General features: G+C 34.2%; 1 protein-coding gene across 1 annotated transcript in view; it reads left to right on the top strand.

Annotated features, from left to right (window-relative positions):
- LOC128994973 (zinc finger SWIM domain-containing protein 8 homolog) overlaps positions 1–15,519 on the top strand; it is a 197,732-nt gene that overhangs the window by 111,044 nt on the left and 71,169 nt on the right. The window contains exon 18 of the mRNA XM_054419837.1: positions 134–414. Coding sequence (XP_054275812.1) covers positions 134–414 — 281 coding nt within the window. The remainder of the gene's footprint in view (positions 1–133; positions 415–15,519) is intronic.

Below are 15,519 nucleotides of genomic sequence, written 5' to 3'. Positions count from 1 at the left end.
TGTACCTATAATAACCTTGTCCAGATAGCTCACCCACTATCATTGATAGTTTTACTATTAAATTATTTCAGTATTTGTTTGGATTCGTTTTAAAATGTTTATCGTAGAACTTATGTTTTCTGTATTCTTACAGGTTCAAAGGTAAACGAGCGTATCCGTCTATCCCCAACCAGCCGTCAGAGGCAGGTGCTCACTTCACCTTTGAGTTGGCCAAGACTGTGTTGTCGAAGGCCGGTGGCACCAGTTCCACCTCTCTGTTCACTCAAGCCTCAACCTCACAGAATCACCATGGACCTCATCGTGCTCTACATATGTGTGCCTTCCAGCTGGGACTGTACGCCCTGGGGCTGCACAACTGTGTGTCGCCCAACTGGCTCAGTCGCACCTACTCATCCCACGTCTCCTGGATCACAGGTACACACAACAAGCATGAATAGAGTAGTTAGTTAACGTATGTTTGTCTTGGGTGCAGTGAAGATTGAAGTAAGGTTACCTTAAATCTCTTTATTGGTTAGAGTTATTTATACATTTTCAAAAATATTTAAATGTATTACATTTTTTTACCATATTGAATCGGTATCACCACATAGACATAGATATCATTTATTGTACAAAAAATTCAATAACAGTGTCATAACATTGCGAATAGGTGCGTCAAAATGAAACATTGTCTGTACATGTAACATTTGATAAAACCTTAAACATAAAACATAATTATCTAAACTAACACTTAAAATCAAAAAGAAAAATTTAGTCAGTGATGTAAAAAAATCTTCAATTAAAACAAGCTACAGCCGAGCCTATCGCAATCGCGTCAGCAAAGTGCTTTCAGTTGAAAAATTCACACTTCTGTAGACCCTTGGAATATTATCTGCAACAGTTTTATTCTTTACAGCAAGGAGTGGAGAGTATGTTATGGATGAAGATTTGCCTTTTCCTGGCTTCAAAAAGAAAACTGGTTTTCCCTACAGAAACTGATTAGAATAATCAATAAGACAACATTATCTCCATCAACGACAACGTTTTCATTAGAGCTAGCCAATGACAGCGCTTCTGTCACTATCAATGTGTCCGCATCTTCAGATGCTTGCTTTCAAGATATATTTTATGAGGTTGTCTTCCTTGTTGTCATGGAAATTAGTTTTTCCTTATTCACGAAGATTATTGTGGGCTTCACACACCTTTATTTTTGTCTGTGATGTCTGATCCGGGACTCGTCAAAACACACATAAACTCATATATATAGGCTACAACACAAAATCGTCCACGGCACCAAAAGTCCGACGTTTCGCGGAACTCAAAAAAACATTCCGCTTCCTCAGGGTGGAAAAATACTACTTTTATCCCACACGCGGGTCGAATGCCTAACCTTGACTGCCGGATCAGCTGAGCTTGGAGAGGAGGATGGGCAAGGGGCAAGGGTAGGTGCATTGTCCATTGTTGTAAGCCATTCAAACTCCTGGTCGATGTAGTTGTTATCTCGTAGTTGTTCGACGAGTTCATTTTTAACAATGTTTAAGTACACTGTACTGACATCCACCGATGGTCGTGAGAGTGGCTCGTCTTCTATTGCCATGAAAAGCGACTCTGCCGTATTTCGTTTCCTCCAATCAGACTCCTTGTATAGAATTGTAACGAACCCCAAGTTTTTCCTTGTTATAAGGGTTGAGTAGGAGTTTTCTTTTGTTGTGGTTGGGGTCATATCAAAGATAATGTCTGCAGAAGTAGTTTTCATTGCTCTTTTCAATCGTTTGGAACGGAACTTTTTGTTCCACTTCCACATTGCGGATGTTCAGTGTAGCCGCCAAAAACAACTTGTCTGAGCTCCATACTTGTTTTTTCAATGTATCTGTTACATATTTTATAGAAAGGATGATGCTCTGGCCATTAATAACATACTGCACATGACCATGGAAGTGCTTGTTTTCAATGGGGACAAGTGTTTTATACAGATTTGAATTGGTTCCTTTTCGCAAATCGTTATTATCAATAAACGAGAAAGAGTATGGTCGTATGACAAAGAGTCTTAGAGGCCAAAGGAGAATGAGTATGGTTGTAGTAGGACCATAGGCGGATCTAGGCCCCGAAATGTGGGGGGCTAAGCTGGGCTGCCGGGGGGTCTTGGGGGTATGGAATACCCCTCAGTGTGGAGGGAGGCAGGGGGTCCTCCCCCGAAAATTTTTGAAAAAAAACCCCAAAGACGTATTTTAGGCTATTTGGGAATCAACATAAAAGGAAATACGGATTCAGTGAACATGGTGAACATACTTGAAGGACCTTGTAATCGGCTAATTTACGAATTCCATGTAAGAATTTCACCCTTACACATTATGGAAAATAGCTGACATAAGGGAATAGAAAGGAACCGACTGATCCAAACCCTAAATGTGTGTGTACTGTGTACCTAGGATCCTAAATAATTTGCTGGTTTGTTGCATATAACTATTAACTCGTTATTTTCACGTTATTTTTCACCACATAAAAAGTTAAAATTTAGGGTGTCTAGTGTATTTCTATATCATATATATATATCATATCTGGGGGTAGCCCCCCCCCCTTTAGCCGCCACTGAGTAGGACAAGAAGTGTTCTAGTTCTCCATCAGAATTCTTAGCGATGATGATACGTTGAAACAATGTGGTGAGGTTTACGGGTAAGAATTCGTTCTCTACTTTCATCGCGTTCATTATGGCAAGTGGCTGGACTCGGTCTGCTAGTCTGAATTTGACGTTACCGTCGTTTTCAAAGTTAAACTTATCTTTATCTACAACTCTTTTAATGACTTTCATTCCTTTTTCTCAAGCACAATGTCAGTCAACCCCGTGGTCAGCAAAAGCCCTTGTGCTGAGAGAAAATAAAACTGTTGAGGGTTTTCGGGGAACGGGAAATGTTCCTGCAGCCAGTCATGCATCTTGGCACAGATTTATTAAGTCTGTTTCAGTTTATTTTATTGAATATATAGTTAAAACTATCGTAAAATGGGTTCGGGTTGTTTTCATGGAAACCTAATGTAAAACGGCAGCATTAAAGGCGGGGACACACTTGTCATACACCCTTCCGATCCGACTCCGATCATACTGTGGTACGACTGTCGGAGAGGGGAATGGTACTTAACTTTGAACGCGGTTGTTTACACCTCTCCGACACGCGTCACGTTATACTCCTATCCTACTCCGATTTTGACTCCGATCACGCACCGACACTGCAGTCTATTCGTTTGTCGGATGCAGGATGGGTTGTTTCTAAAAAATCACCTTTATTTTTAAGATTTAAGAATAATGGTTTAAGTTAAATATATGCCGATGCTTGATGTGAAATCTGTGCGTGCATACCTTCAATTTGAGACCTCGGTCATGAAAATCGGACGGGTAGAAGAGCCAAACGAACTCGAGAGAGAAAACCCAATGTGCTTAATATATAAGATGGGCACTTAAGTAAACCACCTAACTTTCATTCCATACAGAATGAACCCAAATTCTTCGTTTTCCACTGCCCTTCAGAGATGTCTGACTTTCTTCCTCTTCATCTAGACAAACCGCCATCATGGCTGAATCCCGAAGTCCAAAGTTTTTGAACATGTTTACCACCTTCTGCTGCACGTAGTTTACAAATCAGACTGGCAAGTCAGTGTTGATCGACCGGTGGAGGAAATCGGGCATGGGTCGGAAGCGTGTATGACATGTGTGTTCACCCCCTCTGATCCCGCACCGATCATTCTGGAATCCCGCAAATCGGATCGTAGTAGGATCGGAAGAGTGTATGACAAGTGTGTCCCCGCCTTTATAGTCCTCGCCACCATAACTTGAGGCAGCCCAAGGCCGCACTAGATATATGGCGTGCGGCCTTTGGCTGCCTCAAGTTTGGTTGGCGAGGACTAAAGCATTTATTTTCAGTTTTGGTACTTCTGGCCATTTTTAGTATGCTCTAGTGGCGTAACGGTTTGTAGTAGAAACAAATATTATGTATGAAACTTGTAGTAAATTTAGTATTCTTTAATTTACAAAGTAGAGTCATTTCAAAACCATATAATTACCAAGATTTAGCCCAAACACCTTAAGAGTGACAAAATTTTAAATTTTTTTTCTTCAAAATAAACAATTTTCTGGGCATAATATTTGTCACCAAATCTCATAATTGTGTTCAGCGACCCAAACAACATAATGAAAAGTGGTGATTAGGACTGTACCTAAACTTTCCGCTATCTGACCTAATATGCCTAGGCTACCCTTGGTTTCTTTGTTTTGTGGTATACTGTGGTGCACACATTGGTGATTTGATCATGCGATTTATGATCCTTAACCAAATCGTTCATGTTGGAAACGAGAACTGGACACATTATTTCAACAGAGGAGACAATTTACCGCAATTCACAGGCCCCAAGAGCCAGCTTTGATGATTGTTTGATTAATTAAAGCATTTTTTTTTACAAAAATATCCTAATCGTTCAACATATAGAATATTTTATATATAAGTCAACCGGACACAACGTGAACTAACATCTGAAGAAATAGCAAGTCTTCAGTTAATTAATATGTTTTAGTATGGCGGAATATATGAATTTTACATGATCTGCAATTAGTTATTAATTAAATTTGGAAATACTAGTCTACGACACAATACTTCAGGGGACCTTCCCCCCTTATCCCACGTAGTTAGCTCCCCATGTTGATGGCACGAACGAAGACACCAGACAGAGACTTCCTTTGCTCACTTTACTCTGCTAATAAAAGATATCTCAGTAGAATCGTAGAAGATTCTGTGGATTTTAATTTTATAAATTATTAGGGGTGGGCGAGTAGTGATTTTTCAATTCGAGTCGAGTCGAGTCGAGTATTTGAGTAAAAACTCGAGTATCGAGTCGAGTCGAGTAGTTGTGCGTTAAGTAGGCGTAGGCCCAGGGTTTAAGCTGCGGTAGTATTTTTAGCATCTTGCTTTTCACAACTTAAAAATGCTAAGTTTACATTGTTTTGCAGGCTAGGCCTATGGCAAATTTTCTACAAATAAAATTGAAAGATGTAATGTTCAAACAAATGTAATATTAGCCTACTGGAATTTTTTGTTTTAAATGCTTTAGTTATTGAATAGTATTTTTTATACAGGTAAGTTAGCCTAACTTAGTTTTTGTCTTTGCAGAGAGTTTGCAGCATTTTGCTGAAACAAATTTCATCCTAGCCTAAACCCGGCCTAGGCCTAAATAGTTAGTTAAAGTACTTATAACATTTTTTTTTAAGTTATATGGTTACTAATTATTAGTACCTCCTACCTTAGGCCTAATACAAAATTTCGCCTAGACTACTTGTTGGTTGCAGCATTAAATTATTTAGGCCTACACATCACTTGTTCTTGTGTGTTTTATTTTTCCTTGCCTTTAATTCCTCCTCACTAACATGATAATCAACCTAAATAACTAACTTAATAAGGTAACTTTAAGAATTAATTTCAATTCAAATAAGAAACAGAATTTATAAAAATAAATTTATTTATAAAACAGAAAACTAATATCAAACTACATATTGTATCACAAGTTAAAAACATCAATATGCAATTAGGTATTTAAAAATAATCACTTAGATAAGCACTTCATCTGTCTTAAGTTTGAAGGTTATGGGTACTAGGGCTATCCTCTTCACTCAGTACAATTATAAAAATGATCAAGTCACTCGTCTCTGACAGACTGAAAATATCAAACAAAAACATAGTAGGCCTATTATCTCGAAATAAAACCCCACATTAAACACTTAATTTAAAATAAAACACATTTCACTGTAGCCCGGTATAGCCTATTTGGCCTTTCTTTATAAACTCAAAACTCACATTTTCTAGGTTAAGTTACAATTCAAACTGTCGTTGTCATGTTTCTGCCACCAGATTGAAAATTGCACAATCAAAATCACAAACAGAATATGTTTATTTTACTTTCTATTAAACTTGCACTAACAAAATAAATTTTATTTTAAGTTACAAATTCACTTCAAAGTACAAACATTCAAAACTGACATTGGCATAACTTCAATCACTCCAATCCATTGTTTTGTAGTTGTTACGCCAGCTGTCACCATATCTGCTCTCTCTCTCTCTCTCTCTCTCTCACTCTTTCCTCTCTAGTCAGTCTGCTCATTCTGCTTCTTCTTTGTTTTCCCATCAAACAGCTGTTTTGCAGGGCTGACGTTGCCATATTTATCATTACACCATATGGTGAATGTCGGTAAAATTATCACAAAATTGCTATAACTTTTATTTCGTAAAAAAAAATAATAGTTTGACTAATTTTAATCGTGTTTATGTAAACTGATTAGATTACGCCAATACCACAGTTGTAAAAGTACAACAATTATCGTCCATTTGGCAACACTGAACTGAGTTTAAAGTGGAACTGATCTTTTCTTTCTGCCAAGACCCAATGAGATTGCGTCATTCAGATGCATCGATGTTCCTTGTAGTAACTTATCGGTTTGTAAAACTAAACACCAATACCGATTAATGTGAAAAAATATTATGCTACAACAGGTTATTTTTATTTGTTGTATTTCTATATTTTGGTATAAAATATTTTTTTATTTCTATATTTTGGTTTAAAATATTTTTATGGCAGTTCAAACTAAATCTAAAACTGTACTTTATAATATCTTCAAGAATCGTCTGCCATTGTTATACTAGTCACGAGACTCCCTTGTTGACTATCGACTATTGCAATTCGATAGATTCATTCAATGCTTTATTTCAACTTACTGTATCGTTATCGAGACGTATTGTTGACTGTTGTAGGAAAGTGAAAGTCTGTTTCTGTTAGTAGTCCTCTTGCTAGCTCTGCCGAATGACGATGGGTGTTTGTTGAACATTTGGTTTACGCTGGTCTAACCTATATGAGGTTAGATAGTGGTTTTTGTAGGAATGGGGATTAAATAAGGCATCAACACACAACAAAATATAATTTATTAAATATGGGTGTAGAAAATCGTGAAGTGGCAATATTTATAACTACTCGACTCGACTTTTCGAGTAGTGATTACTACTCGACTCGAGGTCGAGTATTTGAAAAAACTCGAGTAATTACTCGAAGGTCGAGTACTCGCCCACCCCTATAAATTATGTTACAAAATATAAAAAAGTTTTTAGACTTGTATGTAAGAAAGCAAAAATGTTATACAACTCTAAAATGATAAGCAGATCAGATGATAAGACCAAAGCAGCCTAGTCGATAGTTAACAGAGAACTAGGTGTTAAAAAATGTGATCTAAATATCCCAGATTTTTTTGTGGAAAATAAGAAGGTTACAGATGGACAAGAAATATCCAACTTATTTAATGAAAAATTTGCTAATATTTCTCAGATGTTAAATACAGTTTCCTCGAAGTCAAAATCAATTCAATTACTTCAAGTAAATAACAAAAACACCCATCCTAAATTTTCTTTTTCATTGGTATCAGCTGCTGAGGTCGCCGGGACAATAAATTCATTCAAAAACAAAAAATGTGCAGGTTGGGATGAAATACCTTTGAATTTAATGAAAATCACTGCCCATTCAATTCATAGACCACTCAGTCAAATTATAAATCAATCATTCTTTAATGGGGAATTTCCCGATAAATTAAAATTTTCAGAAATTAAACCATTGCACAAAAAGGGGAGTAAGGAAATTTTAGACAATTATCGTCCTATATCAATCTTGCCATCTTTTTGAAAATTTTTTGAAAGAATTGCTTTCAATCAGATAATATTTTTTTTTTTAAATAATAGATTATTTTGTCAGGAACAATTTGGTTTTCGGCCCAGTCGAAGTACAATATCTGCTGTTGCATATTTTGTTGACCAGGTAGTTGGTGCTTTGGAGGGATCACAGTCTGATGTGATCTGTCCAAGGCATTTGATTGCATTGAACATGATATTCTCTGTGAAAAACTTAAATATTATGGATTTAGTGACTCAGCGGTGTCTTGGATAAGATCATATTTGGACAGTCGGCATCAAAGAACGATAGTAATTAAGAACAGCTTTAAACACATCTCAAAATGGCAGAGGGTTAAATTTGGTGTACCACAAGGCTCGATACTTGGGCCTCTGCTTTTCCTTTTATATATAAATGACTTACCTTTAAATATATCCTCAACTCTTACACTTTATGCAGATGATACATCAGCAATATTAAAAGCAAATTCAAATGTTGACTTAAAATTAGTTTTTCAGAATACACTTAGAGGACTTCATAATTGGTTTTCAGCTAATGGTTTGTTGCTTAATCAGTCTAAAACACATTTTGTAAAATTTCAAACTAAACAAAATAAAAATGTAGATGAAGACAATTTTTATATTTCAAGGTAGCTTAATAGAGATTCACAGCTCAGTTAATTTTTTAGGGATAGTTATTGATTCAAATCTTAATTGGGAAAACTTATGTCAAAAAAGTATTCAAGAGATTAAACTCTATTTGTTTCCAAATGATTGTTCTTCGAGAGGTTATAGACTCAAAAACCAGGCTTATGATTTATCATGGTCTTTTTTTGCCAGTTGTAACCTATGGCATTGAGTTCTAGGGAATGTCATCTCATGCGGATAAAATGTTTAAGGTCCAAAAAAAGTACATCCGCCTCATGACATTCTCCTCAAAGACAAAGTCATGTAAACAATTTTTCAAAGAATTTGGTATATTAACTGTTCCCTGCCTATATATTTTAAGATGTCTTATGTTTGTTAAAAATAATTTTGAAATTTTAAGTAAAACTCAGCATAGGCACCATAAAAGAAAACACTAATGCGTGTTGTGTTTGTAATAATTTAGACTAAGTTAGTAAAATTTGGTTTAGGTTTGTACCTTTAATTTGCTTACTATTTATTATGCTAAGTTAAGCCTAGATTAAATACTTATAGCAAGACAAATGATTAATCTGAAGAATTTCTTAACAATACAAATTTAATGAACTAAAAATAAGATATTACAATGATGAATGGGGTAAATGAACAGATAACAGATAAGTTAAGTTATAGGGTTGCCATCTTTGGTTTAGCCTAGCTCAGTAAAAACAGAACAATGAGTTTACAATTTAGTTTAATTACATAAATCTCAGGGAGGGGAACTCAGCTGGCTAAAAAGATCTTCAAATATTTTAATTTATGAAATAAAATATGTCAATTATTATGAAAAATGGGATAATTTTGATATTGCTCTTAGGCTTGGATAGGTAAATTAAATAAGTCCAACAATGAATAGACTAGGTGAAAAATTTATCAAAATTGAATTTAGTTCTCTTGTTCAAATTGTTTTTCTGGGATTATTCTTGATGAAATAAAGTAGTTTTTGAATTCAAATAATTAGGTTCGATGATCAGAAAGTAAATAAAATAGGTCTATTAAGTTGAATTTCTTGAAGGTAGGCTAAGCCTATACAAAATGGAGAGTTCTCACCAGATCTTCAGTAATAGTGTCCAATTTATATAAATCTTGAGGTGGCAGTACAATTTTGAAATGAAAAAAAAAATTTATATATAAAAGCTAAACTGTTATTCTGTTATTAAGTTAATGTTCAGTTAAATAATTTTAATCAATTTGACTTTTTAAAATGTTAGGGATTATACCCTCACTGAATTTAAGGTGTTGATGCTGCCATGTCCCAATTGAGAAGGAGGAAAATTATTATTTTACACAGGATGATCAGAGTTCATTGTTGAAGCCAGCTGTCTTCTTTCTTCATCACTTGCACATGCACTAATAATCATGCTTTTGGATAATAATTCAATGTTGGGGTTTTAGAAATAATTTATACTATATTAATAATTTTGGATAAAAGTGTTATTGCAACTATGGACTTAATTACAGGTCACAGTTTTTTATTAATAATAATATGTGTTGAATATATACAATATATTTTAAAATGTGATGATGGTTTCTGAGAGGTGATTAAAGGATAATATAATTTAAATTTACTATTAATTTTATGACAATTTATTTAAATAGGCTATATGGTGAATTTTGGTACAATAAAAGAAGAAGAATTATATAACTAAAATAAATTAATGAAGTGAATGGGCTATATGACATGTAACATTGCAATTATCCCCTCAGAAATTTTTATCTGAGAATTCAAGGAAAAATTTTGATAAAATGTGAAATGTCATGATGATACAGAAGTATGAAATAAAACATCTTAAAGTTAGAATGATAAACATTAAATGATTGATTATCTTGGAAGTTGACTTATATCTATAGGGAAAAACAAGTTTTTAAAAGAGAACAAAACATAAAAACATTTGAAAATTAAAACAAAACAAAAGATAATTACATTGTAGTAAATTGGTGAGTAAGGGTAATAGTTTTTTGAGCATAGAAAATAACATGTTTATCTTCTTGGGGATTTGTAGAATAGCATTGATATGGGATGGATGGGGTACGCACTCGCGATTAGTGTTCGATATCACAGTTTATTGGTAATCACTATGGATAGTAGGTCTCTTAAGATCCGAGTATTATGCTAAATGACACTTTTTCTGTTTTTTGAAGTCAAAGTATTTTTTGTCGCCGTATTGTTCAGTTTCTTCAAAGTTCATACTGGCTTTCACCACACTGTGTTCAAAATTCTTCTTATGTTTACTGGGACTAGGATTCTCTGGAGGATCTTTGATTCTTCTGTTCGATTTCGGTGATGGTTCTGATGTGGGTAGATTTTGATGGCAAATTAGTAGAGTGGGGTTTGTTGTGAGGTTGAGTTTACTTTGATTGCAGTTTTTTAAGTCTTGAATATTGCTATCATGATTTTCAACAAATTCGTTGATCGGTTTTTGATTATTTCTGGGTTTTACATCTGATTGCTTTATGTTGACGTCTTGAGTTAGTGTCGTTGTAGTCTTGTTTAAGTCGGTTTCAAAGATATTCTGCGTTGGATGGTGATTTTTAATAGGGATTTCTTCAATATTAGTAGTGAACTTGTTTACAACTTGTTCAGTAAAATTGTCAAACTTTGAATTAATTTCTTTCTGGAACTGTTCAATTTTATTACTCAGATCAGATTTAACTCCTCTTATTTCATGGAATAAGCCCGTTAGAAGACTAATAATATCTGGGTTTGCCGTTTGATTTAGTTGTATAGTTTGGGAATTGCCTTTTATGCCATTATCAGTTGTCATAATTGTGTTTTCATTATCCATTTTACGGTCTGTATTCTGTAATCTGTATTAAATTGATGAATGAAGCGGGTTGTCTGCACTTTGGGAAGGTTGTTGAACGGTGCTGCTACTAGCGGCTACTTCGGTTACTACGGCCTCTTGTTTTGAATGGATGTGGACTGTGGAGTGAAGATGCCGGTGTCACGATCAAGATGGCTGCTGCCGTCGTCGTCGTCTGTAACTGTCACTGTCACTTCGCCGTGTTCGTGTTGTGTCGTTATTGTGTGTAGATTATGCGTATTCGGTGGAATAATTATGTTTTGCGTATCTTCTGTGTCATGGAGGGTTTCTTGCGTAATATTTGATACTGGTGGAATGTTTGTGTTGTGTTCAAAAACGTTAATGTTGCCTTCGTCCTCTGAACTATTGAATGCAATGTCGTGTAGGTTATCAGAGTCCATTGTGTTTGGGTATTTTCTAGGCCGTCGGAAATTATATCTATGCTCTGTCATTTATCATTGGGGACGCTTATTGCAGGGAGGGATAACTTATTACTAACATAAAATTCTTATATTCAATATACTTAGATTAGGCTAGTTGCAATAACGAGATATTTGAAGACCTTTTGTAGCCAATACGTTGGACGCCATTAAAAGAAAACACTAATGCGTGTTGTGTTTGTAATAATTTAGACTAAGTTAGTAAAATTTGGTCTAGGTTTGTACCTTTAATTTGCTTACTATTTATTATGCTAAGTTAAGCCTAGATTAAATACTTATAGCAAGACAAATGATTAATCTGAAGAATTTCTTAACAATACAAATTTAATGAACTAAAAATAAGATATTACAATGATGAATGGGGTAAATGAACAGATAACAGATAAGTTAAGTTATAGGGTTGCCATCTTTGGTTTAGCCTAGCTCAGTAAAAACAGAACAATGAGTTACAATTTAGTTTAATTACATAAATCTCAGGGAGGGGAACTCGGCTGGCTAAAAAGATCTTCAAATATTTTAATTTATGAAATAAAATATGTCAATTATTATGAAAAATGGGATAATTTTGATATTGCTCTTAGGCTTGGATAGGTAAATTAAATAAGTCCAACAATGAATAGACTAGGTGAAAAATTTATCAAAGTTTTGAATTTAGTTCTCTTGTTCAAATTGTTTTTCTGGGATTATTCTTGATGAAATAAAGTAGTTTTTGAATTCAAATAATTAGGTTCGATGATCAGAAAGTAAATAAAATAGGTCTATTAAGTTGAATTTCTTGAAGGTAGGCTAAGCCTATACAAAATGGAGAGTTCTCACCAGATCTTCAGTAATAGTGTCCAATTTATATAAATCTTGAAGTGGCAGTACAATTTTGAAATGAAAAAAAAAATTATATAGGGTGTCCCACGAAGGGGTTTAAACGTTTGATTTTATAATACGCGCCCATTCATGCACCGAACTTTTTGAAACTTTACACAGTTTACAAGGTAGGTTTTAAAAATATTCTGGAAAAATTTCAACTCCCTAACCTTAGTAGAAACAAAATGGCGGCATATTGAAAAAAGTTACTTTAAAACATTAAAAAAGGTATTTTTGGTTTTATAAAATATTTTTATTGTTACTTTCCAGGGCAATATGACTTTAAAACAAGAAAAAATTAGAACATAGCCAAATGGAAAACTAAAAATTAATCAAATAACTAATAAATAATAATAATAAAAAAATAACTAATAATAAATCATGAAAGTAGTTTTTATAGAAAGCACATTGGTAAATTTGTCAATAAGCCGCCATTTTGTTTCTACTAAGGTTAGGGAGTTGAAATTTTTCCAGAATATTTTTAGAACCTACTTTGTAAACTGTGTAAAGTTTAAAAAGGTTCGGTGCATGAATGGGCACGCAATATAAAATCAAACGTTTAAACCCCTTCGTGGGACACCCGGTATATAAAAGCTAAACTGTTATTCTGTTATTAAGTTAATGTTCAGTTAAATAATTTTAATCAATTTGACTTAATTTAATACTTTTTAAAATGTTAGGGATTATACCCTCACTGAATTTAAGGTGTTGAAGCTGCCATGTCCCAATTGAGAAGGAGGAAAATTTTTATTTTACACAGGATGATCAGAGTTCATTGTTGAAGCCAGCTGTCTTCTTTCTTCATCACTTGCACATGCACTAATAATCAGGCTTTTGAATAATAATTCAATGTTGGGGTTTTAGAAATAATTTATACTATATTAATAATTTTGGATAAAAGTGTTATTGCAACTATGGACTTAATTACAGGTTACAGTTTTTTATTAATAATAATATGTGTTGAATATATACAATATATTTTAAAATGTGATGATGGTTTCTGAGGGGTGATTAAAAGGATAATATAATTTAAATTTACTATTAATTTTATGACAATTTATTTAAATAGGCTATATGGTGAATTTTGGTACAATAAAAGAAGAAGAATTATATAACTAAAATAAATTAATGAAGTGAATGGGCTATATGACATGTAACATTGCAACCATCATGAAAGAAACTAGATTTCAAGCAAATTTTCAGTATCCAAGACACCGTCTGACACTATCTGAAAAGACACCACAATATATGGGGATGAAACTCTGTAACGGGTCCAATAAATAACTAAATAAATAATAATAATAAATATTAATAATCGAACATAAACAAATGATCAATTATCGGGACGGTACGGTAATCAAACCAATTATCAATATTCAATTCAATAATGGACGCTCAGTTAGGCAACATGGTGGTTAAATTAGAGCCAAATGGTTTTAAATAAAAGGAAATAGTAAATGTTCCAAGATGGCTAGATGAAAGCCCTGTTGTCGTTGACCAAGACGAAGGGCGGGGTTTGACGCAAATCGGTGTTCTGCGCATGCGCACCCGGGTTGAGATTTGAGAACTGTGGAAACGCTTTTGGTCTCCAAAACGGAAATTTTCCGTTTTCGAGGTGTTCTCCTATTACTTTTAGCTCAACCGAGGCGCAAGCTCGGTAACGAGACACTTCTTCACAGCTCTTGATGGCGGTCTGACCTATGTCAGTCCCGCTACCAACTTTTAAGTAATCTACCACCAGTCACCATGTCGATTTTAATTCCTATAGTTTAATCCGAGTACATCCAGTTAGAACTTTAAATTTTTAGTGAAGATAGTCAAGTCGCGGCCGGTCTATGCCTTTTTATAAACTAATTTAAACGCCGCTTGGAAAGAAGTTCGGCTAGGAGGGCGACGCCATGACATCTACGCCGGCATCGGCCTGGGGACGCTACCAACGGTCATCCACAACGTAGACTCGGGGAGTGACCATCTACACTACAGGCGGTGGACAATTGGACATCTCATCTCGCCTCTAACCCTAAGCTAAGTGTTTTATCAAACTTAGTGGTTACTATGCCAACTTAAATATTCTATAACCTAAAGTAAATTCAGTTTTTTGCAATGTAAATTAACTTCACCTTCAAAAAACGATTTTATAAGGATAGATTTTCTTTTGTGTAACTTATTCTGGAATGTAAAACTTAAAACATCTGGTTTTGCTTAAATTAATAAAATAATCTTTTATGTTCTGAGAATTTTTATTTTATTAAAATGAAATAAGCCCCACCGAACCACACAAACCCTGAGATAAGAGAAAGGCTCTACTAGCATAAGTTAAAGTAAAATTAGTAAATTAAATAGGTATGTAACTGGTGTGATTGACTGAGTGACGGCCTAACACTAGTCAATAATTATTAATTAATTCAAAGAAATAAACAGCACCGTTACAACTCTACAATACACTACCCAGCGAGTTGAAGGAAATAATAGAGGAGAACGGCTTTAGAAAAAAGTTAAAAGATTTTTTGATAAAAAAAATGTATTATTCAGTTGACACATTTTTAAATGATAAGTTTTAGTAAAACAACTTGTAAAGAGATAATTCATGTTTTTAAAATGATTTTTGTGAGGTTTGACTAATTTTTTTCTGGATACTTATTGCTAGATGTAACCTACTCAATTATGATAACTTTATTATTAACTTTAACTTTACTGCATTGACAATGTCATCTATTCTGTCTAGCTTTGCTAGTGTAAAAGAATGTACTGTTATGACAATAAAGATATTCTTAATATTCTTATTCTTATTCTTATTCTCACCTGACAGAGGCGCATGCGCGAGTGATCCTGGGCTTGCCAGTGCTAATTAGGCGGGATATTTGAATGTGGGTGTTGTGGAGACTGAGCTTCGCAATTTTACTAAAAATTACTTCTTAGTGCAATTCCCGTTTCCTTTTACTGGAAATTTTTAGTCACCCAATTTAAAATAGATTTCTTAGTTTTGACATTCTTTTTCCAATGATTTAACAGGAAATATACATTCTATTCCTAAACGACATGGTATATTAGGTGAGGTCAATACTTCAG

This window comes from Macrosteles quadrilineatus, unplaced genomic scaffold (genome assembly GCF_028750875.1).
Source record: "Macrosteles quadrilineatus isolate MER2022 unplaced genomic scaffold, UCM_ALF_1.0 Scaffold_1__1_contigs__length_201487025, whole genome shotgun sequence".
Classification (NCBI taxonomy): Eukaryota; Metazoa; Arthropoda; class Insecta; order Hemiptera; family Cicadellidae; genus Macrosteles; species Macrosteles quadrilineatus.
Note: the sequence above shows the minus strand (reverse complement) of the source record. Positions and strands in the feature narration are given on the sequence as shown.